This window comes from Somniosus microcephalus, chromosome 7 (assembly GCF_052327205.1).
Source record: "Somniosus microcephalus isolate GS21.2 chromosome 7, FLI_Smic_1.0, whole genome shotgun sequence".
Classification (NCBI taxonomy): Eukaryota; Metazoa; Chordata; class Chondrichthyes; order Squaliformes; family Somniosidae; genus Somniosus; species Somniosus microcephalus.
In genome coordinates, this window is record NC_140993.1 from 47,725,356 (window position 1) to 47,753,099 (window position 27,744).

General features: G+C 46.6%; 2 protein-coding genes across 3 annotated transcripts in view; one reads left to right on the plus strand and one right to left on the minus strand.

Moving 5' to 3' along the window:
- Nucleotides 1–3,041: 3,041 nt before the first annotated feature.
- On the plus strand, nt 3,042–4,083 carry LOC147114629 (uncharacterized; the record flags this gene model as incomplete). The annotated part of the gene is made up of 1 exon (XM_085993932.1): nt 3,042–4,083. A coding segment is annotated over one exon (846 nt), but the record flags the coding sequence as incomplete, so codon positions are not given.
- A 5,042-nt stretch (nt 4,084–9,125) lies between these two features.
- Nucleotides 9,126–27,744, minus strand: part of col9a1c (collagen, type IX, alpha 1c) — a 181,323-nt gene continuing 162,704 nt past the window's right edge. For both annotated transcript variants that reach the window (XM_085992462.1, XM_085992461.1), the window contains exons 31-37: nt 27,439–27,483; nt 21,738–21,770; nt 19,726–19,872; nt 17,687–17,741; nt 14,517–14,699; nt 12,994–13,071; nt 9,126–10,149 (exon numbers count right to left, since the gene is read on the minus strand). In XM_085992462.1, coding sequence (XP_085848588.1) covers nt 9,938–10,149; nt 12,994–13,071; nt 14,517–14,699; nt 17,687–17,741; nt 19,726–19,872; nt 21,738–21,770; nt 27,439–27,483 — 753 coding nt within the window. In that variant the 3' untranslated portion in view covers nt 9,126–9,937. The remainder of the gene's footprint in view (nt 10,150–12,993; nt 13,072–14,516; nt 14,700–17,686; nt 17,742–19,725; nt 19,873–21,737; nt 21,771–27,438; nt 27,484–27,744) is intronic.

Sequence of the window (27,744 nt, forward strand, 5' to 3'; positions counted from 1 at the left end):
ACAATGAAGGGATGGCCAACACATGGCGACTCACTGTTGCCAGCATTCTCATCCAGAAGAGAACAGCTGTCAGTATGCCAGGGGACCTTGATGTGTGGAACCCGAGTGGTAATTCCACCCAAGTTAAGGGAGAGAGTGCTCAATGAGCTTCACGAAGGCCATCTGGGAGGGGTGAAAATGAAAAGCCTTGCTAGGGCTTATGTGTGGTGGCCGGGGATCGATCAGCAAATCGAGGACCTGACAAAGAGCTGCTCAGGATGCCAGAAGGTCCAAAATGCACCAGCACATGCCCCTCTACACCCATGGGAGTGGCCCTCATCTCCATGGCAATGGGTGCATATTGATTTTGCTGGTCCATTCATGGACTCAATGTTTTTAATAGCCGTGGATGCGCACTTGAAATGGCCTGAGGTGATCAAAATGTCCTCCACCACCACGGAGAAAACTATTGCAGTCCTACAGACCATTTTTGCCAGGAACGGCTTGCCAGAGCAGATTTGCTCTGATAATGGACCACAGTTTGTGTCCGAAGAGTTTCGAAGATTTATGAAAAGGAATGGGGTAAGGCATTACACATCTGCCCCGTATCATCCAGCCACAAATGGATTGGCTGAGAGGTTTGTACAAACCTTTAAAAAAGCAGTAAGGGCCATGTGCGATGACGACATTCCACTGCAGCATAAGGTGGACAATTTCCTGTTAGCCTACAGAAATGCGACACATGCAGTCACCAACCAGACCCCGGCCATGATGTTCTTTAACCGAAGGTTGAGATCTCGTCTGGATTTGCTCAGACCAAATGTATGAAGAGATGTTGAGAATAAGCAATTCCAGCACATCGATGAGAAGCCGACAAGGAGCTTCAATGTAAGGCAACCAGTCTTGGCCCGCGACTACCGAACAGAGAAATGGCAACCAGGAACGATATGCACACGGCAGGGGCCACTAATGTACACAGTGGATGTTGGGGAGAACATGGTGAGACGTCATGTCGACCAGATCCTAGAGTCACAGGAACGAGTCAACCCCATGACTCGCGCACCTGGTGATGAACCCAACATACAGGTAGCATCTACCCCAGAAACAGTAGCATTGGAAGCTGATGAACCAACTGACGACAGGGGGCCTCCGCACCAAGAACAAGACACTCAGGAAAGGCGCTTTCCAGAAAGGATCAGGAAGCCGCCCCAAAGACTGAATTTATAAATGGACTATTTTCAGTTAATGTGCATGTTACAAGTGTTAATTGTTAAATGAATGTTATGGTACTGTCAATCTAAAAGGGGAGGAATTGTAGTGTATGTACCTTTAAGGGGAGAACTACTTTTTACAGCTCCTGTATACTGTAGTACCGCAGTGACCACACCTGTATATAAACCCTGAGTAGGGATCTGTACGTTTAGTTTTAGAGTAACCCTCATCCAGTAAATACCTGTTGATTGTTCCCTGCAGTCTCGTGTCTAGTTATTGAAGGACACACATCAAAATACCCGGATCTAACAACATCCAAGTGGCACAATGGCATTTTTGAGCTGCAATGGACTATTTTGAGGAAATCCTTCATCGGGACTGGGTTGCTGCTCCTTTCAGAACGTTTCACCGTCAAGGTATTGCAGGGCTGATTTTAGACCTTTGCCCCCAAGAAATGCACATTCCCCCAAGCACAGAGGTCAGGGAATAAAGGTGGCATACACCCGTTATACCATGTCTCTGAACCACTTACATTGCCCCAGGATTTCCAGGATTCGCCAGTAGGATGGAGCATGGACAGCGCCTGCGATAGGCACAGACCAAATGTAGAAATGCTGATTAGGAGGGGCAATCCCAGAGGCACACCCAGAATGTGCCTGACACTGCGTTAGTTTTGCCAAGGTGAAGTTACATCCAAGTTTCCGCACAAACGCACTAGGATAAGCTCGAATGTAAATCTCCCATGAATCAGCGTAATCAAGCAACATAATCAATTGTAATGGATCTGTGATTAGAACAGGGGATTCTCCTGCATCACAGAGGAGTGGGATTGCTAGGAAATGAGCTGTATTTCAACTTTTTTAACTAATTGATGATTTCTGCAGCAGGACAGGCCTGTGGCTTCAAGTGACTGCTGTCTTCAATTAACAAATTGATGTTTCTGCAGGAGCAAAGCGCCACCCCTCCCCAACGAGGGCAATCGTCGGAAACTCGCCTTTCCGACCTGGGGCATTGCCAGTTTCGGGCGAAGGGTCTGTTGAATTCGCGTAAAAGATCGTGGATACAAGCGTAAAGTAGTTGTGGGCGCAACTGACTTACGCAGAAGATTCCGCGATCTTTTGCGCTGTTTCATTTGATTCCGGTCAGATTAAGCGATTATCTGGGCGGAAATCTTGCGGAGACTCCCCGGGCCAATTGCTACTACCCTGTGCCAGTAACATCATGGCCCCAACTTTTTTAAAATCTATATCTGGGGTCTGGCCCATAATAGTGCTGGAGCAGCTAAGCAGCACTGCTGACTTGCAACCGGTGCTTCGGATAAAGGCTGAAATGTCCAGTTTTATTACTGGAGAGTCCTCTGCTAATAGGACCACCCTTCGTTGACACATCTCCCCCTGGCATCGAAAGGTTCATTGTGCCCCCCCCCCCCAGCCTTCTTGCAATCAGTTGGAGGCAACCATTAAAAGTGCCTCCAGTCGCTGCTGGCGCCTGTCACCCAAGAAGACGCTCCCAACAACTCATGCATTAAGAGCCAGGAGTGTCACAGAAATATTTACGCAAGCTGGCTGTGCATTACCGCTCCCATAATATTTGCGTTGATGGAGCAGGTCCCCCCATCAGTGAAGAGCATCAGAGGGATGAGCTTCAAATGGGCCAGGCGACCTTTTCCTGACCTGATTCCTGGAATCTTGTCACATTGCAGATCAAGTGTTACACAGGGGTTGCTAAGCAACCTCAGAACGGCGTGTCAGTTTCAGAACGTTGAAACACACTGCTGCTCCGGACCAGAATGGATGGTTCGGGATCCTCTTGTTGGTCTGCAAAGGGGCCCTTTTCTTTAAAAAGTTTGAATTAAACTCGACATCGGCAAGGGCCTTTGTGCCGAGATATCTGCAGGTCGATTAAAATCGGTTCCGACCAGCCTGTCGCTGTATTCTTCCAACAGCGTTGCGGAAAAACGCTGGAAGTACAGGATCGAGGTGGACCCCAGCAACGACGGCAAAAAGACATTGAAGCTGAAGGGCAGAGAGCTGCTGGCGCTGCCCCTGGAGATATTCGACCTGGGGGAGCTGCAAGTGCTGGAGATGAGCCCGGAACGCGAGAGCTGCCTGAATTATAGGGTGGGCATCGTCCCTCGGGAAATCGGGCAGCTGGCCAACCTCACCGTGCTGAAACTGGACACCAACGAGCTGAGGGAGATTCCGCCCGAGATCGGAGCGCTGCAAAAGCTGGAACGGCTGACCCTCAGCAACAACCAACTGAGCCGCCTCCCCGCCGAGACGGAGAGGTTGCAGAAGCTGCAGAGTCTGCATTTGGCCAACAATAACTTCCAGGAGCTCCCCGTCCAGGTGTGTCAGCTCCGGCGCTTGTCCTTCTTGGACGCCAGTGACAAGATCGAGTCCATTCCCCACAGCATCCGCGACCTGGAGCGCTTGGAGACCTTGCTCCTGTACTTCAACGCCTTGCGGAGCCTGCCCGACTCCATCTGCACCCTCGCAAGCCTGCGCACCCTTTGGCTGGGGAAGAATCACCTCCGGAGCCTGCCCACTCACTTCGGGCATCTGGTGAACCTCGAGTGGGGCCGCAGTCACTCTTCCTCAAACTTCGAGGACAATCCGCTGGAATCTCCCCCTCCTGAGGTATGCAGGGGTGGCCCTGAGGAGATCCGCCGCTACTTTGCGATGTGGGATGAATGAGGACCAAATGCCCGGCTCAACAACGCTGGAAACTTTGCATCGATTATTAATAGGGCTACCTACCTACCTACACTGAACTGATAAAATCCCACATAACAACAGAAAATGCTGGAAACACTCAGCAGGCCAGGCAACATCGGTGGAGAGAGAAACAGAGTCAACGTTTCGGGTAGAAACCCTTCTACAGAACTATTCTAGGAGTTCTGTAGAAGGGTTTCGACCCAAAATGTTGACTCTATTTCTCTCTCCACCCTGCTGAGTTTTTCCAGCATTTTCTGTTGTTATTTCTGATTTCCAGCATCCACATGATAAAATCCCACCATTGTTAAATAGAGCCTACTTGGGACAGAAGAAATCGATGTCTATGCATGGAACTGACAAAAGAGGACTGAAAAAATAATCAACAGCAGTACAGCAATTGAAACCTGGAAGTTCTGCTGTGTCATGTCGCCCAGGGTAATGTGTATTTGGTTCAGTAGGTCACACTCTTCGCCATGACGCTGGGGGAGAAGTTAAACTTGTGCCTGTTTCCAGGGCAACGTGAGCCAACCGTGCGCCCATGAAGAGGCCCGAGCTAAATTCGGCATCAGGCCCTCACTTGAATTAAACTGGCAGGCGATGGACATCAGTCGAGTGTCCCGGTCGGTGCAGCTTGCCAATTGATGCCTTCGGAATTTTGGCCCGCTCCTCACAGGTAGGGGCTGGAGGGAAACGAGCCTCGGTTGGCAACCAGCGTCCCATTGTATTTCTGCACCTCCTAGCTCGGCGGGAATTAAACTATAAAAAAAAGTTTTCTTACCATTTTCCGGGCGGCCTTTAAAAGACCGCTGGTTCGGCCCTTGAAGACAAATGGGTGGAGCATACGCAGCGCAAGCTCCGGTCATTTGAAGGCTAATTTTGCATCGGGTTCCTCCAGCCAGCATTGGGAGCCAGATTTGTATACGCAAAGTGCTTGTTTCAGGCGGGCCACCTAGAAGTCGCCGACTGCCAAATTACACTTGCAGGGGAGATCGAATGCAGGAGGCCACAACCCAAAATTCATTACCCCAAAGTTAATTTTTTTGCCGCCTCCTACCATGTCTACAAGCTGTACTCGAGGACTTGAGTGCACAGGAACATAAGTCGGCCATTCAGCATCTCAAGCCTATTCCACCATTCTATTAGATCATGGCTGATCTATACTTTAACTCCATTTACCCTCTTTCGATCCGTATCCATTGATACCCTTCCCTAATAAAAATCTATCATTCTCCATCTTGAAAATTTCAATTGACCCAACATCCACAGCCTTTTGTGGGAGAGAATTCCTATTCCCACTGACCATTGTGTGAAAAAGATCTTCCTGATTTCACTCCGGAATGACTTAGCTCCAATTTTAAGATAATACCCACCTGTTCTGAATTCCCCCACTAGAAGAAATACCTTCTCTGTATCTACCCTTTTGAATCCTTTTATCATTTTAAACATCTTAATCAGATCATCCCTCAACCTTCTAAACTCAAGGAACACAAGCCAGGTTTTCAAACCTGTCCTCAGAATTTAATCATTTATTGTGTGGCATTATCTTGGTGGTTTTTCACTGTACCCCCTCCAAGGCCAATATATCCTTCCCGCGGTGTGGTGTCCAGAACTGAACCAAGTGTTCCAGATGGGGTCTTGACAAGACTCTGTATAAAAGCAGCATAATTTCTCCCATTTTATATCCCAGCCCCCTGGAGATAAAAGCCAACATTACATTAGCTTTTTAAATTACGTTTTGTCCCTGTGCACTGGCTTTAAGTGATTTGTGTACCTGGACACCCAAATCCCTTTGCTCCTCCTTTATAAATTGTTTTTTGATTTGTCTTTCATTGATCCAAAGTGGATGACCTCACAGTACATTAAACTCCATCTGCCACTGTTTTGCCCAGTCACGTAATCTGACTCTGTCCCTTTGTAACTCCCTGCTGCCATCTACATGACTTACTGTGCCTCTTAACTTAATGTTATCTGCAAACTTGGTCATTGATCTATATGGTGAAAAGCTGAGGCCCCAGGATAGAACCCTGAGGGACACCAGAGATGTGAATATGGACTTACAATAGGCATTTGATAAAGTGCCACATAATGGACTTGTTAGCAAAATTTAAGACCATGGGATTAAAGAGGCACTGGCAGCAAAATTGGCTAAGAGACGGAGGGGGGAAAATTCAGTTGATTTGCGCCTCCCGTTAGTGCTGTAAGAGGGCGCTAACTGAGCGCAAAGCAACTCGCACCCGGGCGCAGCGCCACTAACACCTCCCGCGAAATTCAGCGGGAGATTAGCGGCGGCAGTAACCATTAGCGGCCCAAGCGATGACGTCATCACCGTGTGCAGCGCCCCGGCCGCGATCTTCGGTAGCGCCCCCGACTTACTGACAGCTGGGGCGACGCAAATTAAAAGGGAGGTGCCGGGCAGCCATTTTTGTTGCTGGCCACCTGCCAGCACCTGCCCCCGTTGCTGTCCCCGGCCTCCTGTGAAGCCCCCCTGCGGGGTGCCAGCTGCGCTTTTGCCGGTACTCCGATCCCTGGTGGCTCAGCGGGGCCCCGGTTGCACTGCACTAGGCCCCTCCCCTTTAATAAGGGGAGGAAGGCCTGCAGTACTGCAGCACATAGCACCACGATATTCACTGGCAGCACCCCAAGAGGGAGGTGGGCACTTCCAGTAACGCGTCACCCTCCCTCTTGGGGCACTACCAGTGAATTTTGGGCACGGGGCGCTATTTTTTTCATGGTGCTAGACGTAGCATCCCGGCGAAGTTAGTGCCCCACAGCGGGTGCGACCCAATTTTGAGTAGAGAGTAGTGATGAATGGTTGTTTTTCAGACTGGAGGGAAGTATATAGTTTTGTTCCCCAGGGGTCAGTATTAGGACTACTGCTCCTGTTTATATATATTTATGATCTGTACTTGTGTATAAAGAGCATAATTTCAAAGTTTGCAGATGCCACACAACTCGGGAATGTAGTAAACAGTGAGGTAGACTTCAGAAGGGCATAGACTGGTGAAATTGATAGACACATGGCGGATGAAATTTAATGCAGAGAAGTGTGAACTAATGCATTTTGGAAGGAAGAATTAACAAACCAGATGGTACAATTTTAAAGTGGGTGCAGAAACACAGAAACCTGGGGGGTCATATACATCTTTAAAGGTGACAGGAGAAGTTGATAAGGCTGTTAAAGTATACAGGATCCTGGACTTTATAAATGGAAGTGATGAGTACAATAGCAGGGAAGTTATGCTAAAGCTGCTCGAGCCTGTCCACCATTCAATGCGATCATGGCTGATATGTGACCTAACTCCATATATGCCTTAACACCTTTGGTTAACAAAAATCTATCAATCTCAGATTTAAAATGAACAATTGACCTAGCATATTGTGTCCAATTCTGGGCACCACACTTTAGGAAAGATGTCAAGGCCATAGAGAGGGTACAGAGGAGATTTACTAGAATGGTTACAGAGATGAGGGACTTCAGTTATGTCGAGAGACTAGAGAAGCTGGGATTGTTCTCCTTAGGGCAGAGATGGTTAAGGGTAGATTCAACAGAGGTGTTCAAAATTATGAGGGGTTCTGATAGAGTAAATAAGGAGAAACTGTTTCCACTGGCAGGAGGGACAGTAACCAGAGGACACAGATTTAAGTTCAGTGGTGATACCAGAGGGGAAATGAGAATTTTTGTTGTATGCAGCATATTGTTATGATCTGGAATGCACTGCCTGAAAGGGTGGTGAAAGCAGATTCAATAGTAACTTTCAAAAGTGAATTGGAAAAGGAAAAATTTGAAGGGCTATGGGGAAAGAGCGGGGGTAGTGGGACTAATTGAATAGCTCTTTCAAAGAGCCGGTACAGGCACGATGGGCCAAATCACCTCCTTCTGTGGTGTATAAACAGCACTTGTCACTTCCCATAAATCACTACTCACATTTGGATGTTTGGTCTGAATAGAAATCGAGCTTGACTATGATGCATTCCCTGACTGAATAACCTACTGGCTCTCACTGTTTGACTTTGATGACCAGCTGGACAATGTTTCAGTGGCCTATGAATTGTAGCACAGAAATAGTCAGCACCTTAAAGTGAGGAGGGAATGATTGGCAAAGAAAAAACGTTTTTTTTTTAAAAACTGCAAAGCATGGGGGGAAAAGGAAAACCGTACATGGGAGAGAAAAGGAAAGAGTTTGAAGGGAAAGTAAATTAAAATGAAATGATGGGAAAAAGGGTACCAAGGATTATGAACATGGACACTTTAGGATTTTGCCTGCCTCACCTTTTACTAACAACCTCAAGGTCACGTGAATTTGTATAGCTAATAAATCATTAGATCATTCTCATTTGTTGAGAACAGATCTTTTTCAGACTGCTAATCCTTAGAACACTATGCAAAGGAAAATCTGATCAGCTCGTATCAATAACAGATTTTTTAAAAAACATGGTGAACTGCTCCGAGTATCGACATCGTCAACATCTTGGAGTTGATTTTAAAGCCCCCTCACCCAGCCAGTGTGGTGTGTGGGAGTGGTTAAAATCATCTGAGTCCACTTACTGGCTTGAGCCCACACCGTTCCCACCTGGCGAGATTTTATCTTCACCGCCATTAAATTTGGCTGAGGCTCCCGCCAAATCTAAACGACGCGGCCCAATTGGGTAAACTGTGCCATGACCCTATTTTAACTCTCAAATTCAGGAGGACTGCACGGTGCCCACCCAAACAGCTTTACCATGGTGGGAGTTTGTGAATGGCCAGAATAGGCCAAGATAAGTTAAATAATTTTACTATTATGTGGAACCCATGTAGGGCAGAAGAAGCAGGAGATCTCCCTTGGGCCTCACAAGTAGTCCTAGCCCCGGCCTTATCTGTTCCTTCCCCGAGCAACATCGACTCTGCAACCCCCATCCCTGAGCACTTCCCTTATGCCGGGAACTGTTCCCTTGGTCCTCGCTCCTGCCACAACTGCCGATCCCACCCATTAGCCCAGACATCACTCCCACCAGCTTAGAGTGTGAGACAGATTTACCATTTACATGTGTCAAGATGTTAATAAAGTAAAGTAACACGTGTAAAAGATAAAGCATCTCCCCACTACTTCCATTGTTACCCCATAAGTGGCAACAACAAAGACTGCCCCAAGCTGAGACAAGTACTTTAATAGGCTAGTCACTTGTTCCAGTTATTTTTAAAGAGGTAGATAAGAAAAAACAACAACAAAAATGAAATCTGTGAAATAAGAGTTTATATTTCTTGCAAAGAATGGAGCATTATTAGGAAACCAAAGAAAATGCAACACAGCTATTACCAATGACTCACTAGGTTTTTGTGGAAAAATGCAAGGGCAATCTACAGAATGCAGAGATATTCAGTATATTTAATGATATAGAGGTGAAATTGCTGTTTAATGAAGAACAGGAGAATGCCTGCTTTTCCTTAATTATTGTTCTGCCAATGAGATCGCTTAGGAACATAGGAATGTAGAAGAAAAGACCATTACGTTCCAGCTGACCGGTCCCACTGTCTAGGAAATACTGTTTCTCACAATACCCGTGAAACATGAGGTTTCTGAAAATATCAGGTTGTTAATTATGGAGAAAAACACGCATTCATTTTGTATTCATCAAAAAGAAAAATGTTACCACTGAGAGTGCACTGTCAGAAAGAACAGCGTAGGAGCATAGAAGCACCACTTGCTTAAGAACAACCACTTTGAACACCTGAAATGCAGTTCTATTTGTCAACAAAGTACATTTTGTTTGGTGAATACGCTATCATAAAGTTCTTATGTCCTGTATGGTGATTTAAAACTTCAAACTTCCTCTGGTGATCAGGAATTCAAATAGCCGTGGTTCAGATAGGCAGTATCAACTCCAGCAAAACTCTTGAGAAAGTGAAGCTACTGGTACCAAACAGTTTAGGATCCTGGGAATCAAGATGAAGAAATTCTTTAAAACGCTTGGGAGTTAACTGAACCCTTGATGCAATCGGAGCTGTAGACCAAGAGGTAACTAGTCGTAACCTCTGTATTTGTTTTCTGTTATTTTGATGGTCCTTTCATATTCATAGATTTCTTGCCACTACCCATTCCCATGAAGAGGTGAGGTGGACCCATGCAGGAAGCTGCATCACAGATACCAGGAAAGCCTCTGAGCCCAGGTGTGCCAGGATGTCCTTGTTCACCAGGCAAACCAATTTCACCACGGGTACCATCACGCCCATTCTTGCCAATACCGGGCAAGCCTGCATCACCTGTAATAGAGAGAATATGTAGTCAGATCCTTTTAGTACAGAGAGTTGCTGGTTTTAGTTTTAGTTGCCGAGTTGCTTGAAAGTGAATAGAGATGAAACTGGATCCCAAAGCAGCATTTTTTCCCCTAAGTTGTGAAACCCATGTGCTGAGCCAAGTGCTATAGTGTTAGGCACCACCAAAATTGAACTAAACATGCTGGGGTAAAATTGGTCTTCAGAGGTAGTATAGATTAAACTAAATTTGGGTGGGGTGTAAAACAGTCTGCCGATTCACTGTCACCCATTTTGCATAATTGCTGCAGACGAATTTCACCCCCAGCCTCTCAATGATAATGACTGGTTACAGGCCTTGTAATTCTTGCATTTGAGCATTTAATAGATTTGTAAGAAATTCCCCTCAGTCTACCGGGTGGTATTAGCCACAAAATAATTTCAAGGCCAGTGTTTTTAACATTCCTACATGGAAATGTCAGTGAAAGTAAGATAACATTTCCACAGGTATAAAATCACAATGACAGAAAATTCAAAATTTAATTTTTTGAGTTGCAAAAATTTTCCTTTTTTTTTAAGATAAAAATGGACCAGAAGTGTTAGATAGAAAATGTCACAAATATTTCTGATGTATAATAAACATCTCCTTTTGACTTCCCTTAACATATTGTATATATGCATGAATTATGTGTTGATATACATTTAGATTAGTGTAAACTCATATTTCCACTTTTGAAAGCCCCTCATCACCATATATCCTTTGGAAGGCTGGCTGATCACACTTCCAGACATCTAAATGATTGCTTTCTAAACTCCGAGACTCGCTCAGGACAGAAGGGGCATCGGACCACAACTTCTTGCAACATCAGCAGTCACCACAGGGGAAAACGTGTTACTTCAAAGAGAAACAAATGGACAAAGTTGAGGCCAATTCCTCTCTTTTGATGGTTGAAGAAACCCTCCCCAGTTTCCATTTAAAATCCAAGCTTGGTATCACCAAACCACGACTTTTTGATTCCTCCAGTATTTCCTCCTACTCTTTTCAACCTTGGTGACACTGCAGCCATGTCCAATCCTGTCCTCCCTCAACATCCACACACTTTCTAAGAGAAGAGCACATTTCCAGTTATGAAGGATAAAGTTGCTAGTTAGCTGGGATTATGAGGAGTTCAGGCTCCCACGGTCTCCTGAAGTCTCGCTCAGTTGCCTCAATCATAGAGAAAAGAATTGGTTGCAGGGTTTTTTTTTGTATCTGTTTTTGGCCTTTCCCAGGAGATTGTATAGTTAGTAGATGAGGGTCAACATTATAATTGTACCACATATCTAGATGATATAGGCTTGACATCCTGATGGTCTTTTCTGTATTTAAGGTCGCTGGATAGAGATCATCAGCAGGAACCCTGGCTGATTTCCTGCCCGCGCCGCCCCCGGCCCAACCTGGTCAAATGTGCTGAGACCAATAGTAGATTTCCTGTTGCCACTCTGGTTTAGAACAGCTGATAGCACAGACTGAGGATCAAGATTAAGAGATCCGGATATTCTTTCCTACCCCCCGCCCCCCAACCCCCCCTTGTCCAGATGTTGGACAAGTGCAGCATACAAAAAATGCACTGTGCCTGTCCAGGCCTCAGAATGCCTAACTTTGGTTGCACTCATGGCACATGCCTGCCCCCTGGCAGGGATTTGTGACTAGGAGCAGGAGCAGGAACACAGGCTTAGCTGCAGATCTGAGAGGCCTGGTGCTGCAGGACTGGCTGCCAGCCTTGGGGCCTCAGGCAGATGTTCTCCAACAGCAGCCAGAAGGTGCTCCAGACCGAACGATTGTAGGGGAGGCTCCAAAAGCAGGTATACTTACAGTCTCCGCTCCTATCCCTCTCTAAAGCACCTGGGTGGTGGGCATTCCTATACGGGATCAGATCTGCTATCACTTCCGGTGTACAGAAATAACAATAAAAGCTCATGGGGAAAGGCTGCATGTAAGAGCCCTTATATACAGCAGAGAAGAGACCAACTGAACAATATGGTTCACGCGTAGGACCAAACTCTTAAAGGAACAGTCTCCATAGTGGTTTCCCCCACGTGATGGTCAACTATTTTTGTAAACTACAGTTGATCAAATGAGGAAGTGTGACAAAATGGATTTTTGTCTGTGCTGAGTCGTTTATCTTGTATTTTTGAATTGCAAGAATGAACATGTAGCTAGCACACTGGATATTTCTCAAAGGAAAACACATCAGTTTAGTAACAGTCAGATATATCCAAGGACAATAATTAATTCCAGGAGTCAATTGGCTAATCTTGTTGCAATCAGTCCCTAATTCACATTAACATTTAACCTAGGTATGGAGCAGGAAAAGGAGCATTCTGGATCCTAGAGGATCTGCTTTGGGGAATAATTGGTTACGCTGAATCAGAGAAAGATATCTCGTGTGAGCACCCAAAAATGTGACTAGAAGAATAATGAACATTAAAAATATTAACACAAGACTTTTTCTAGGCTCACAGCAAATGTCCAGCCACCTGCTTTACTGCACCTGCAAGTCAAATCTAAAGGGATTTCTTGAGTTGTGTTTCTCATTGTTTTCTCAGCTTAGAATCATGTCTTGTGGTGTGTAAATCCTGTTTATCTATTCTGCTTTGTGATCTGAACACTTGAATCATATGCACCCAATGATCCAAGGTTTCTCTGATGAGATTAGAGCTCTCCTGTTGACTATAATGAAAAGGAGACCTGATTGAGATCTGAGCTCTCCTTAATAGAATGGAATTTTCTCATGGACCATTTTTCACTCGAATGAAAGGGTTGTAATAACAGAATTTGTAACACTGAGGTTTCCTGTATTAAGTGTTTACCGGGCGGTCCTTGTGGTCCTGGTGGTCCACGTAGTCCTATTCCTTCTTCTCCCTTCTCACCCTTTTCGCCTGATGTACCTGTCATGCAGAAAGTCAGAGTTCAAGCTCAGTTCTAATAGCAGAGATCGGTATGAAAACAACTTGAAATCTTTCCATAGCTATTCATTGAAACTTAGAAAAAGTTAAGAAATGAAACAAGAAAAGATGTCTTGGTCCATCATCCCATTTTTTCCCCCCCAGAGACTGACCCCAAAAATCTGCGACCGTTATGCAGACTGCTGCCATAAGTCTAGTGGGGCTCTGCCGGAATAGCCAAGACCTGGATGCGGCGAGTCTGGGCTTTAAGCCGAGGATTCCATGATGGCCTAGTTGGGGCAGAGCCACCTCTCACCATTAGAAGGCCATTAATGTCATGAGGGTTGTGAACTCTGGAATACCAGTGTTGGCCCCATCCAGACACTCAATTGGGACCCAATGTAACGTCAATGGAGGTGCATTTGGTCACGCCAGGTGTTCCTTCCAGGAACTGGGGCCCACCTAGGGGTTCAAGCCAGAGTGGAGGCCTGAACCCCTGAAGAGGCAGACTCAGAGGCCTGCAACTGATGTCACTTTATGCGGTCTCTTTTGCTGAGGCGCAACACAGATGTATGCCCCCAGTACCAAATGCCTGTCTCTCTTGGCTCTACCCCCAATCCAAGCACTTCAGTGGAGTCAGAAGCAGCGACCAGGGGTGGTTGCATCCTGGTCTTACACCCTGGCACCCCGTGGATTTTTGGGCCCACTATTGCCTTATTGTGGAGTTCACCAACCCATTCAACCACCTAGAGTGAAAGATCTGCAACATTTCCCTATGGCCCTCATAGGTAGTGAACAGAAGCTGAAGAATATCTCTCACAACTTTGATCATTCTACACCATTGACTGTGCTGTAATCTTTGGTCATGGGGATCTACGGTTATGTGTGGAGCATGGACAGTAATATATTAATTATAAGTCAGCAGGCTAGTAAGCTACCTGGCATTATCCATTGCCACGTGTATTTTATATTTGACTTTTCTACTACCACAGTTGGGGAGAGGCTAGGAGGATACATGTTTAGAGTTGCTCCAGGGTGGAATTCAAAATAAGCTTTGCTGCCCATCCCTCACGTAATCACCATCAAGTTTGTTATTCTCATCTTTTTGGTCCTTCTGTAATACACACCATACAGGCATGTGATACCAGCAAGTGACTTCCTCCCAGTCGTTAGCCTGTACTATTTTAGAAGCTGATTGCTTGGACAAAAGTGGCCCAGGGCAACACTTAGTGGGGAAGCAGCAAACCTGTACCTCTCCCAACAGCACAGTCAAGATCAGCACATTGCCATGGCTCCCTTCCAGCCAATCAAAGTGCATATTTACCACTCTTGTCCACAACAGATTTTGTCTACTACAAGTCTATTGACAGAAACGAGGTACACTTTATGCTAAGTAGCTTACTGAAAGCTTTCATAAGTGATACAATGGGTTGAAATGGTTTTCCTACCTTTTGATCCTGGTTCACCAGGGTAACCTTGGTGACCTTTGATACCTTGTGAGCCAATAGCACCTGGGTGGCCTGCAGGTCCTGGAGGTCCAGTTGGTCCTGGAGGTCCAGTTGATCCAGGACGGCCTGGTTCCCCAGACACTACTGGCCGTCTTAGGCTGGCAGACAGCTGAGATATTTGCTCTAAAAATAAAATAGCATAAATGAGAGCTGGCCTCACAAACTGAATATTAGTCAACCTTATTAGTTATTAATATGCACTATTTAATGCAATTTATGTTCTTTCAACCATTCTTATCCCACACGAAGTTCCATTCACAGGTCACCCCTATTCCACTAATGGCTCCCCATCTCCCAGCTCTCTGATTGCAACACTTTTATCCTGGTTTACAAATCCCCACATGGATTTGCCCATCCTGTATCTGCAACCGACTCCAGCCCGACATTGATCTCCACTCCTTTAATCTTCCATCTATGGTCTGTTGTGAATCGGCTACTTCCTTTACACCACCATTGATAGTATAGCTTTCAGTCATCATCCACACTCTTTCCCTCCCCCCAGCCTATTGGAATTCCCTTGATGAAAGCTTCCTTGCCATATCTCTTCCCACTTTCAAAAGCCTCCTCAAAATCTGCTTTTTTCAATCGTGCCTTCTGCCACATGTTCTAAGCCTCCTCCCAAACACCTACTCGGTGTTTGGTTCGCCCTCCCCCACACCACCGCCTTGGTAAAATGCATCGAGACATTTTTCTACTTTAAAAAGGTGATTTATATCATTTGTATCGCTTGTGGGACTTGAGCCCACAACTTTCTGTACCAGCATTAAACCAAGGCTGACCCTTGAAGAAGAATTGCTTTGTGTGGTGAAATTGTAACCTGGTTCAGTTTAAATGTATTTTGAACTTAACGGCAGGACCTCATTAGCATCTTATTACTCCCGTTTCCTGCCCGGCAGCCGGCCAGATTGAGAGGCTGGCCATCTGCTGGGCGGAAAAGCCAGCATTAGAAGGCCACAGTCGAAGACCGCGGAGGACGGTTCCCGGCAATCGGAGAATGGTGGCGGGGGTGGGGCTCGGAGCATGGCAGCGAGGAGGGAGGGAGAGAGAAATCGCGGGGAGGGTAGAGATCGCGGGGAGGGTAGAGATTGCGGCAGAAGATTTGCTTGGAAGGCCGGAGGAAGCACTCCTGTTCCTCTTGGCCCACAAGCAGTGCTGGAAAAGCACTTAGCTGCTGGATCTGGCAGCTCACGCCTACTTTTAGCTGCCGGGTTTCCCGAGACCTGTGAAACCCAGCCGGCAGCCATTAAATGTAAACGGATCCCAAAATCCGAGGAAAGGGGCCTCATTTAAATATTATAATTACGGACCCGCTTTTCCAGAGCGGGTTACTTAGACGCCCCCAAATGTGGTTAACCCGGAACTAGGCGTGTTCGCAGCGGGTTGGGTTTGACATTTTTACCGATTTAACATCCCCCTCCGACCCTTTCCCATCAGTCATGGTGGGGTTAAAATTCCCTACACTGTCTATATTGCTAAACATATTGAAGTGATTAAGTTCATTTTATTTTACTGAGAAACCTAGGTGAAGAGCCACGAGTTGTAGTACAGGACACTACTATGGTTCAGGAGGGTAGCGGAGAGGCCAAAGTAACCCTGGAAGTAACGATCAGGCAACGCTGAACTTGTTTTTTAAAAGCATATTGGTTATAGTAAGGAGGGAAGCCTGAGGGAGGTAAGGAATTCCATTGTCAGCTAGATGGTGCAATGAATCTTGATTTCAACAAAGTGAGAATGTTCCAGTAACCTTAAACGTTCTTTGTAAATCACTTCTGCTACACCCTTGTGTTGAACCTGTGTCACTGCTTTGTGACTTCCTCGAACTCATTATTACTTTTTCTGCAACAACTATATGGTCCACTACTGACCAGATTCATTCACGTGGTAGTTTAACAAGAAGGGAAGGAAGCAAAGCCTTTGAAAACCAGTTGAATTCATTACTTTGGAACAATATTGTTGGAGAATGTTTACTCCCCAGCATTTTGGCCAGTGTTCAAGGCTTACCCGTTTTTTTTTTAAAGAGCAGATTTTTCTCCTTTGTCCATAGTAGCAGTTATTTGTTAGAGGCTGTAATTGGAAAGCTGCCGGACCCCTGACAGAGGAGGATGCTGGGAATGATTAGGGTTGGGATCGGCCTCTGCTCAGAGAATAGTTTGAGAGATTTTTCTGCCCCTCCTCCCAATCACCTCTTCAAGGCAGGCTACAGCTCCAAAGTGCCAGCAGCCTTCTGATGCTTCACCCAAGTTGCCATTCTTCAGACGTGAGCCTAGAAATTAAGTGCCCGCAGGCTTTTCAACATGGGGAGGAGAGGGGAGGGAGCACTGTAGCCCATCCTGATGCTACCCCCATCTGACCTCCACACCCAAGTACTTCTCAATACAGGTCACTCGCTAATGATCGGGAACAGGAATCTTTGTTGATTTTTCCCTGCCCCAGCTCAAGGACACTCAGCCATGAACTCATTGAACAGGCTCGAGGGGCTGAGTAATCTATTCCTGTTCCTATGATACCAACTGAAGCTGCCCTACCATTCCCCTGGCTACAGATCAACTAGCTTAGACTGGGACACAAACTTAGATAAAATCACAGAAAGGATTAAAAGGAGATGCTAGAAAATAATTTCTTTACACAGAGGAGGGTTAGAACGTGAAATTCTCTGTCACAAAACAGGCATCCCTGGTGTTCGGTGTTGCTAAAGTTAGATTACAGCAAATATTGAAGGCCACCAGCAGAAAATGTAGTGGGTGGGAATATGCCTGCCAATTTTATGCTCCCATCCATCCCAATCTCATCAGGAAATTGGAAAAGAGAGAGTGAAAAATAGAGAGAGCGAGAGGCCTTGAAATTACACTGTGCTAATAGAGCATACACATGCTTAATGAATTCACATGAAATTCATCTGGCAGTTACTTTAACAGATTGAAATGCCGCTATTAAAATAGCAGACAATGGAATTTTATACAGCTTTGCCAAGCATAATATTTTCTCAACATAATTTCAAGGCCAAAAGGGTCAGGCAGAGGGAGCACCAGACAGCTGGAGGGACAGATCTTAAACCCCTTGAAAATGAAAACTCTCAAAGTACAAGCTGAAGACGGCACCCACTCACTCACCTTGAATCATGCTCATACACACCTCCCTGATTCGGCGCTCACTTGGCTCTTTGCCCTGTGGAAGAAGATTTAGTTTAGCAGCAAAGGCACATTGGAAAGATTAAACAAAATAATTTACTCACCGCTTGCCCTTAAAGCTGCAGCACTGAACTATTGGGGTGAATTTTAAAAGGATTTTGTTGTCAATATAGTCGGGTTACATTCAGAAGTTTCTAGCAATCCTGTGACCTTAGATGAGTTCTAATGCATGACAGCTATGAGAAATAAAGTATTTAATGATAGTTTTAGCAAAAGCGCACAGTGTATTAACACAATCTCCTTTTGCCTCCGAGGCCTGACTTGGAATCCAGTCCAGACTAATGGGATATATGCAAGGATGTTATAATGGTCAGTCACAATCCAATTCCTGGTAGAAGTAAATCCACAACACAAAACTGCCTATAATTCAGCACAATTGGCAATAAATTTACAGAGTAGATTTTCCTCTTCAGTACCCAGACATAAAGGATTGGCAGGGCATAAGTATTTATCGCCCAGGCTGGAAGAGGAAAACTTGCCCACAGTCTCAATCTGCCTCCAGCTCTTGTAGTGCCTGATGTTGGAATGATGATAGTGGAGACCAGAAACACGAAGGTTAGATGCAAACAACTGGTTGTCTTGCCACAGAAACTTAACAAGTGGTAAACTTGGGTCAAAGCCAAAGAAATATGTTTGAGTACCATTGACCTCAAGGGTATCTCAAAAACTGCTCAGAAATTATCCAGGGCCCTAAACATTCCTTCCAGCTGAAACAGTGATTTACTTGCACTTCTTTCAATTTAGCATACTGTATTCGTTGCTCACGATGCGGTCTCCTCTACACTGGGTAGACCCAATGCAGATTGGGTGACTGCTTTGCGGAAGACCTCCATTCAGTCCGTAAGCGTGACCCCGGGCTTCCGGTCACCTGTCATTTTAATTCACTGGACCACTCCCACTCTGACCTCTCTATCCTTGGCCTCCTACACTGTTCCAATGAAGCTCAACATAAGCTCAATGAACAGCATCTCATCTTTCTATTAGGCACTTGCCAGCCTTCTGGACTCAACATGGAGTTCAACAATTTCAGATCATAACCTCGGCACCCATTTTTTACGGCAGCTGTTGTTGATGATTCTGCTATTCCCATTTACACCTCCTCTAGACCCATCTTCTGATTCTTTATTTGTCCCATTACCATCTCCTTTTGCCTTGTACCATCATCCCTTTTGTCATTTAATCTCTCTTGCCTTCCACCCTCTTACAGACCTTCCCTTTTGTTCTTTCCTCTGTTCGCCCCCTTTCCCTGCCTCTGTACTTGCTTAAAACCTGTTACATCTCTAACTATTTCCAGTTCTGAGGAAAGGTCATCGACCTGAAATGTTAACTCTGTTTCTCTCTCCACAGATGCTCAATATTTCCAAAATGTTCTGTTTTTATTTCGGATTGCTAGCATCCACATTATTTTGCCTTTGCTCAGAAAATCATTCTCCACAGGTAACCTTAACCCTCCTAGAAACAAGGATCTCCACAATTAATTAATGGGCTGTGTCTGCTTAAATCTGTAGCTGCAAAATATTTGTACAATCTTGCCTGAACAAAGAAACTATATTATAGATTATATTATAGAGAATGTCCAACATGGCAGCATGACAACTCTGGGTTGAGATCCTATTGATAAAGCACTCAATCTTTGTAGATGCAGTGCACACTCTTGCAGGTTATATCAGCTCCTTTTCTCGATATGCCACAACATTTTTTACATTCATTTCATTCTTGGGTTGTGGGTGTCGCTGGCAAGGCTGGCAGTTGTTGCACAGCCCTAGTTGCCCTGAGAATGTGCTGCTGGGCCTTATTCTTGAACTTTCTTAAATGAGCTGGCCTTGCAATATGGGACAAGGTTAGCTCACTGCAGAGCAGGTACATGCAGCATTTGAGGAGCAGTGGGCTCAGCAGCTTTGCACCAGGATTGTAATATCGATCCCGTAATGTACCGAGCACATCTTCCCTCGGACACTTACATGTTTACCCGGTGAGCCAGGGAGCCCGGGAACCCCTCGTACTCCTTCCAATCCTCGAGCACCGACTGCACCTGGAGGTCCCTGAAAACCAGGCCGCCCACGAGGCCCCTGCGGCCCAATCGGGCCGGATTCACCAAGAGTTCCAGACTATGGAGGTAAAACCAAAAGGCTTGACTCTGGCAGATGTGTACATTCTACTTTAATGCAACAAAACAAAAAGATAGAAATGCATTTGTAATCAGACTGGCAAATCTCAAATTAAATTCTAGATTGATTTGTATCTGATTGACAATGTAGGTCAAATATTCTGGTTTCATTTTATTCGACCCACAGTTGCACTTAATTTGTAGCTCTGTATAAAGTTTAAGACTTGAATACTGTTCCACAATCTGAATAAACCTCACACTCCAGGGCAGATTAAAGAAAATGTTCACTAAGATAATCTCCATACAATCATCCAATGCTTCTCAGTTCTTTGCAAAGCTTTTTTTTTTAAATCCCCGTTTGGATATCCAACCCATTAGCTCTCTCTTCCTCTCCTCCCTTTTTGTTTTGTTCAGTTCCATTAATACTTCACTTATCTTCCAGTTTCTAGTTCTGATGCAGGGTCTACACCCAAAATTTTCTCCTTACAGATGCCACCTGACCCGCTGTGCATTTCAAGCATTTTGTGCTTTTACCTCAGATTTTTGGCATTTGTAGTATGTTTCCTTAAAATTCCAAACCTCTATCGCTCTCCATTGTAACCTTTCTTGTCTTTCTGTTTTATTGATGCTAAAAAGCTCATAATTTAATTTTTCTTCAAAGCTGAACATCCTCCCTCCATCCCCATTATGTTGAAATTGAGACTAACCACCATCTCCTTCTCTAGCCCATGCATTGAGGAACTCAAGTCTGTGGAACTCTACCTGCCTCAGTGTCGGCTTCCTTCTACAATCTGCAAGCTTTTAAAACCCAACCTTGGCACTATCTAATCATTAGGAACATTGGAATATAGGAACAGGAGGAGGCCATTCAGCCCCTCGAGCCTGTTTCACCATTCAATGAGATCATGGCTGATCTGCGACCTAACTTCATATTGATCTTCGGCCCATATCCCTTAATAACTTTGATTAACAAAAAGCTATCAATCTTAGATTTAAAATTAATAGTTGATCTAGCACCAATTGCCATTTGCGGAAGAGAGTTCCAAACTACTACCACCCTTTGTGTGTAGAAGTGTTTCCTAATTTCACCCCTGAAAGGTCTGGCTCTAATTTTGTAGACGATGCCTCCTAGTCCTAGACTCCGCAACCAATGGAAATAGTTTCTCTCTGTCTACCCTATCTGTTCCCCTTAATATCTTGAAAACTTCGATCTGATCACCCCTTAACTTTCTAAATTCTAGGGAATACAACCCTAATTTGTGTAATCGCTCCTCATAACTTAACCCTTGAAGTCCAGGGATCATTCTGGTAAATCTACTCTGCACTCCCTCCAAGACCAATATACCCATCCTAAGGTGTGGTGCCCAGAACTGCTCACAGTACTCCAGGTGTGGTCTAACCAGGGTTTTGTATAGCTGCAGCATAACTTCTACCGCCTTGTATTCTAGTCCTCTAGATATAAAGGCCAGCATTCCATTAGCCTGTTTGATTATTTTCTGTACCTGTTCATGATATTCTAATGATTTGTGTACCTGCCCGCCCCCCCCCCCCCCCCAAACCCCAAGTCTCTTTGGACCGCCACTGGTTTTAGCTTTTCACCATTTAGAAGGTACCCTACTCTATCCTTTTTAGGTCCAAAGTGGATGGCCTCACATTTGCCTACACTTAAATCCATTTGCCACTTACTTCTTGGCTTCTCTTCTTTAGAAGGAAAAAGAAAATTGGTGGGGAGCGGTCAGGTTTTATCGTATCTGACCTTGTACCTCATGCTTAACAAAACACCATCACCACCAATCTCGAAACAATTAGAACCAATATTAAAAGGAAATCTCGAGAACTGTTTGTCCCCATTAAGTTGATACATACCTCTCCTTTCTTGCCTTGAACACCAGGAATGCCCTTTAAAAGACAAATACATAATTTTCCTCAAAAATATGAAACATCTACAAGAGAGCAATGCTTACACTGCAACAAAACCATGGGGGTAATATTTGCCTCCTACTGCATGAGGGAGCAGATCGCCCTCCCATTGCAGAACCGGCCCGATTTTCATCTCATCGCCGCTCGCCCAGGTGGCAAATGAAAATTGTCTAAAGACCCCACTTGGTCTTGATTCCCTGTGTGCAGTGCCATGGGAGAAATATACATGGAAGCTGCTCCTTAATTGGAAAAATGGGAATGTGTAGCAATTGCTGCCGCGTTATCTCCAAATAATAGCGTAATCCCGGAAATTATTACTGGACACTCAGGAAAAAACGGTATGCCAGGTGAAGATCAATCTTTAAGAATATAAAATCAGTGAGAATCGATTCCTTCCCAAACACTCAATGGTAGCCAATAATTCTCCTGTAATTGCTTGACTGAAAAATTTCAGTTTGAGCAGAAGTTTTGCTGGGGAATTTCATAGTGCAGTAAATGCCAAGAGCCACCAGGTGGAGCAAGAGTCATGGACCTATGTTTACAAAGGCTCAATATATAGGACTTGGGGACTAGGTTTGGGGAAAAATTCCATTGGTTATCACCTCCAGTTAGCGTCTGGCAGGGGCGCTAACGGGGCGCTGATGAAGTAGCGCTGGGGTGAGGCGAATCCAGAGAAGCACGACAAATCCGCCCTCCCCCGTAGCGCCGCCACTACGAGTTACTGCCGGGGACCTCAGTGCCAGGCAGATCGTGACATCAGTGAGCGTGCAACGCAACAGCGATAGGGAGAAGAGGCATCAAGCAGGCAGATGCCGGCTCCAGGGGTGCTACTTAAAGGGATCATGAGTAATGAGACCGGTGTAGGTTGCTCAAAGGTGTCACTAAACAAATGGGGATATTCAACCAGCCCGACAACTTGTGAATGTGGAACTGAGGCACAGACTATGCAACATCTCCTGCAATGCCCATCGTTAGAGGAACCCTGCACTGTTGCAGATCTTGCCGAATCCAACAACAAGGCGCAAAAATGTGTCCAGTTCTGGCTGGGCTATGTATAGACTGTCCGTGGACATGATAAGAAGACGACTGCTTCCTTGTCAGTTTGACATTGAATTAAGCTGTTGCACAGTCATTTAAAGGTTGTTTAGTATCAGGAGTGTTGTAGCTATTAACAATTAGTTACATTTATTCTCACAACATATCAAAGTGTGACACTTGCACTGGCAGTCGACCTCGCCGTCCAGGATCTACGGTGGAGGGAGCAGAGGCAGTGAGAAAGATTGGAACATGTGGCCAGAGGGAGAAGGGCCATGAGGGCTGCTTGAGTCGTCCAGCTCCTTCTCCTTGACCTGCTGCTGCTGGTTGAGATGGCTGCACAACCAGCAATGGTGAGAATGAGGTTCTGCAGCATCAATGAACCTCCCCTTTAAGAACTGGAAAGAGTCTGTGGCAATGACGACTTGTGTTTAGACTGCACCCGATATTGGTCAGCACTTCGAGTTTAACGCTACTGAGGTAGGCCATTAGCGCTTGATTTAGTGCTCCAATCCTTTCTTTGTGCAATGAGACTTAATTTTGGGTGCAGTCTGAAGCATTAGCGCCTGGCACTAATTCTCAAACTTTTCAAATGTTACCACCCATTCCTGGGCTGTAATGAATTTAGAGTCATAGGGGCCGATTTCTTGGAGCCGTCAGGTGGGCTTTCAGGCGTGTTGGGGGGGTGGGGGGGGGGGGCGGAAATCACAAAAATAGGGGGCCGCATCCCCCCCCCAACCCTGCCTGATTCCCCGCCCCGTCCGATTTTCACCCAGGCGTTTCTGTCTGACCCGAATCAGTCCCGCCCGCAGCAGGCAGGAGTGGTCTTCAGGCACCTTAATCACCATAATTGGCATCTATAATGCCATTTTAAGGGACCCTTGCTATTTTCAGCCTTTCCCCACGCCTGGTGGGAACCCCGCTGATGAAACCTGGCGTGAACAATATCGGATTGCTGACTATCAGCTGCAGGTCAATCAGGAAAGAAGAGATTTAATCAGACATCATTTTTAGGTTGCAGGACCTTGTTGTTTCAGGCTTGGGGCAACTTGTTCCAGGCTTAGGCACAGCTGTGGAAGGTTGGAGCCTCACACGCTTCTCCAGTGTGAGCTCCTGGGAAGACCCTCTCGCCACCCTCACTCAGCGCTTCCTCAACTGAGGCACCTACCAGAAGCATGGGAGGCCTTTTTTTCCTTCCCCTCTTGATATTAGAGGACCTCCAGCCCCATTCGCAAAATGACACACGCCACAACTGCAGAAGTTGCCATCAGAAATTTTATTTACAATAACCAGCTGATGACATTGTTCAAATAAACACATTTCACCCAAGTGACTACCCTTGTGACTATTAGTGCTTTATTTTCCTCTTACGCCTGCTCCTACGTAGTGGTTCACCTGTGGCTTCAGCAGATGTGGAGGCCCCTTGCTCACTTTCCTGCTGCTCCTGTCTCGACACCTTTGGCGGGCGTCCTCTGGGATGGCGAGCCTGTGAGGGCTCGCCAGCAGTTTGCTGCTCCTGCGGCTGTGCAGGGGTTGAGACCTCTATCTCCTTTGGGTGTGGACTCCGGCGGGGCTCTGACCGAGGGCTCTGCAGTGGCATGGAAGTGTGAGCACTTGGAGAGGAGCCCCCACTTCCTTGAGGTCTGCCACCAACCTCCCTCTCATGGGTCAGGTCCCCCTCAGTGCCTGCAAGTGGCTTGAGAGCAGCTTGCTGCACATCAGGGGGGCCATGGGGACCCGTTTCTACAATGGCAGTCCTACTCAGAGGGCCTGCCATGAAGGTCTGGTTTCTCTGTTCAATAGCTGACCATCGCTCCTCCAGAGATATCAGTCTATTCTGAACACTCACCTTGTTTTCAACACTCTGGCGACTTAGCTCCTCCATGGCCTCCTCTACTGTAGCCATCCTTTCCACGGAGGTTGCCATCCTTTCCATGGTGATGCGTTCATGCGCCAATGACTCCAAAAAGGCTCTGCTCATGTTCGCTATGGACTCCTCCATTCGCTCCACACTCGCAGTGACCCTGGAGACAAAACCTGCCAGAGACTCCTGCATCTGTGCATGGAGATTCATCACCTCTTCTCATGCGGATGGACCCAGAGGCAGAGGGTTGACATGCAGCTGAGCTGAGCTGGCAGAGTACTGCGCCCTCCGACGAGGGCTTTCCACTGCTGTCCCTGTCTCCACCATCTGCTGATGCTCACTTGTGAGCTGTGATACACCAGGTGACAACACTACTCTATCTAGCAAAGGTCCCACCGAGGTGTGAGTGTCTGCGCTGGTGCTGGGTGCGCTGAATTTTGCTGACGCTGCGCCCTCAGAGGTTGGAGCTTCCTCTGAGGAGTCCAGCTGCTCAGCCTCTTCCTCCTCCGCAGTGGGGACGGGGGCTCTGGATGGTCCTGTGGGGGTGTAAAGGAAAGAGTTAGAGATGTGATGCCAAGGTTACATGCACATTGGATTTTGCAGATGTTCATAAGTCCAAATGATATAGCTTCAGAATCATAACAGTGACTCATGCTATGTCAATGAGAGAGATGGAAAACTATTCTGTCACCAGCTTGCGGGACTGCCCCTGTCTCTCCTTTCCCAACTTCCGCAGCCACATCAGCCCCGACAATTTCCAGCACTCCTTCCTCCCAGGGGGTCAGGTGGGCTATTGAGGGTGGGCCTCCTCCAGTCCTGGCTCGCTCTCTGTTGTTGTGAGCTCTCTTTTCCTGCAATGAGGGAGACAAGTGGAGTTTGAGTGAGAATGAAGGAGTGAGTGTAGAGATTGCATAGCATAGATACTTAGAGGAAGACAAAGATGGTGTGAGGCTGCAAGACCAAGGGCCCTGTGTGTTGTCAGTTGTGTTCAAAGCATCAGAGTGAGAGTGTGAGGGCTGCATGGTGGAATAGTTATGTGAATGTGAGCATAGAGAGAGAAGGAATGGGTAAGGGTGCATGGATGTGACTGTGAAGTGGGATGTGGAGGAAGAGAGTGCTAAAGCTGAGTGCTGGTGGGGAAAGGCAATGGGGATCAGTTTGAGGGTGATGGAAACTTCATACTTACTTTTCCTGTACGGTGAAGGTCATGGAATCGCTTCCGACACTGTATCCAGGTTCTTCTGGTGACTCCCAGCAAGTTGACATCTGCTGTCACCATGCAGCCTTGGTCTCAGTGGGAGGCCTCTTCCTCCCTGACCTAGGGAAGAGGACCTCCCTGTGGGCCCTAACCCCATCCAGTAATGCCTGCAGTGAAGCTTCGTCGAATTTGGAGGCAGCTCAGGGTCTAGCACTGGCCACAGCTGCTGCAGACTCCTCTGCCATCCTGTGTGGTTCGTTTGGAAGCCTGCAGAGGAAGCGATGCTTGCTGTTTCTGACTGGAAATAGTCAATTAGCAAGGGTTCCCACATGCTGGAAATGAATTTGCCAATTGAGGGAAAATTGCATCAATCTAGCAGACCCATTTACATTCATGTGGGAACCCCGACATTCGGGGAACCCGACAATTCCCCACACCTGCAGGAAAATCGGCCCCATAGAGTCATAGGGCTAAAAATTCAGTTGGGCGCCGTTTGGGGCGCCAAGCTCGCCGGAATTACCGCTGCGAGCGGAGCCACTTGCGCCATCCGGATATTCAGTTTCTGCGCCCCAAATGGAAGCGGGCCACTAATCGAGGCTTCCCGCGCCCCGCTTGGGGCGCTGAAACTGAATATCGGCACGCTAAGGGCCGCAGCGCCACACGCTGCGGCACGGCAGGCTGCGGTACTGCAGGCCTTCCTCCCACTGTTAAGGGGGAGGTGCCTGCAACAGCGCGATCCCTGCTCGCGAGTGCCGGCAAATGAGCCCGGCACCAGGGAGAAGTGCCGGGCTCTCGGGAAACAGCCGGCAATGCCGTGGGGGGGGGGGGGGGTTGTAGGAGGCCGGGGACGGAGGTGCTGGCAGGCGGCCGCCGAAAAAGCGGCCGGCCGCACCTCCATCTTAACTAGCGCCACTACCGCCACAGGTAGGCCCCTGTGTACCGGTCGCTATTTGCGGCCGGCGCTGAAGAGGCGGGCGCGACCAAATATGGTCATCGGGGCGGGAGCGGGGCGCTGCGCACACCGATGACATCATCGGCGGCGGCGCAGCGCTACAGGCTAACGCCGCCATTAGCGCCCCACTAAATTTCGCCGTAGGTGTGGCCAGTGGCGCAAAAGCCACTGAGTGCCCTCTTTGGGCGCAAACTGGTGGCACAGGCCACTGAATTTCTAGGCCATAGAGTTATACAGCACAGAAAGAGGCCCTTCGGCCCATCGTGTCCGCGCCGGCCATCGGGCCCTGTCTATTCTAATCCAGCATTTTCCAGCACTTGGTCCATAGCCTTGTATGCTATGGCGTTTCAAGTGCTCATCTAAATGTTTTGAATGTTGAGGGTTCCTGCCTCTACCACCCTTTCAGGCAGTGAGTTCCAGATTCCAACCACCCTCTGGATGAAAAGGTTTTTCCTCAAATCCCCTCTAAACCTGCTGCTCCTTACCTTGAAACTATGCCCCCTGGTTACTGACCCCGCTACTAATTTTATCCAGATCATTATCACGGTGCTTGGTCAACACATTAATTTCTCCCCCTTTAACTTATTTCATAACTTACCTGCTCGCCTTTTTCTCCAGATTCGCCATTCATACCTGGTTTTCCCTTTTAAAAGTAAAATTAAAGAGATTCAATCAGGTAGTGCCCGAGTCTATCGGGGATATGATAGTGTCATTGCAGATAATCACCAGTCACAGGTGTATAAGCATTGGTATATTTGAAGGAAGTCACCCTCAGGATTATCAACCATCATTTCTTATATACATCTGAATTTTATCCAGATCATTATCGCGGTTCTCAGTCAACGCATTAATTTAGTCCAAGGTGTTTACTATGATGGATGATGAATAAATCAATTCTAATATT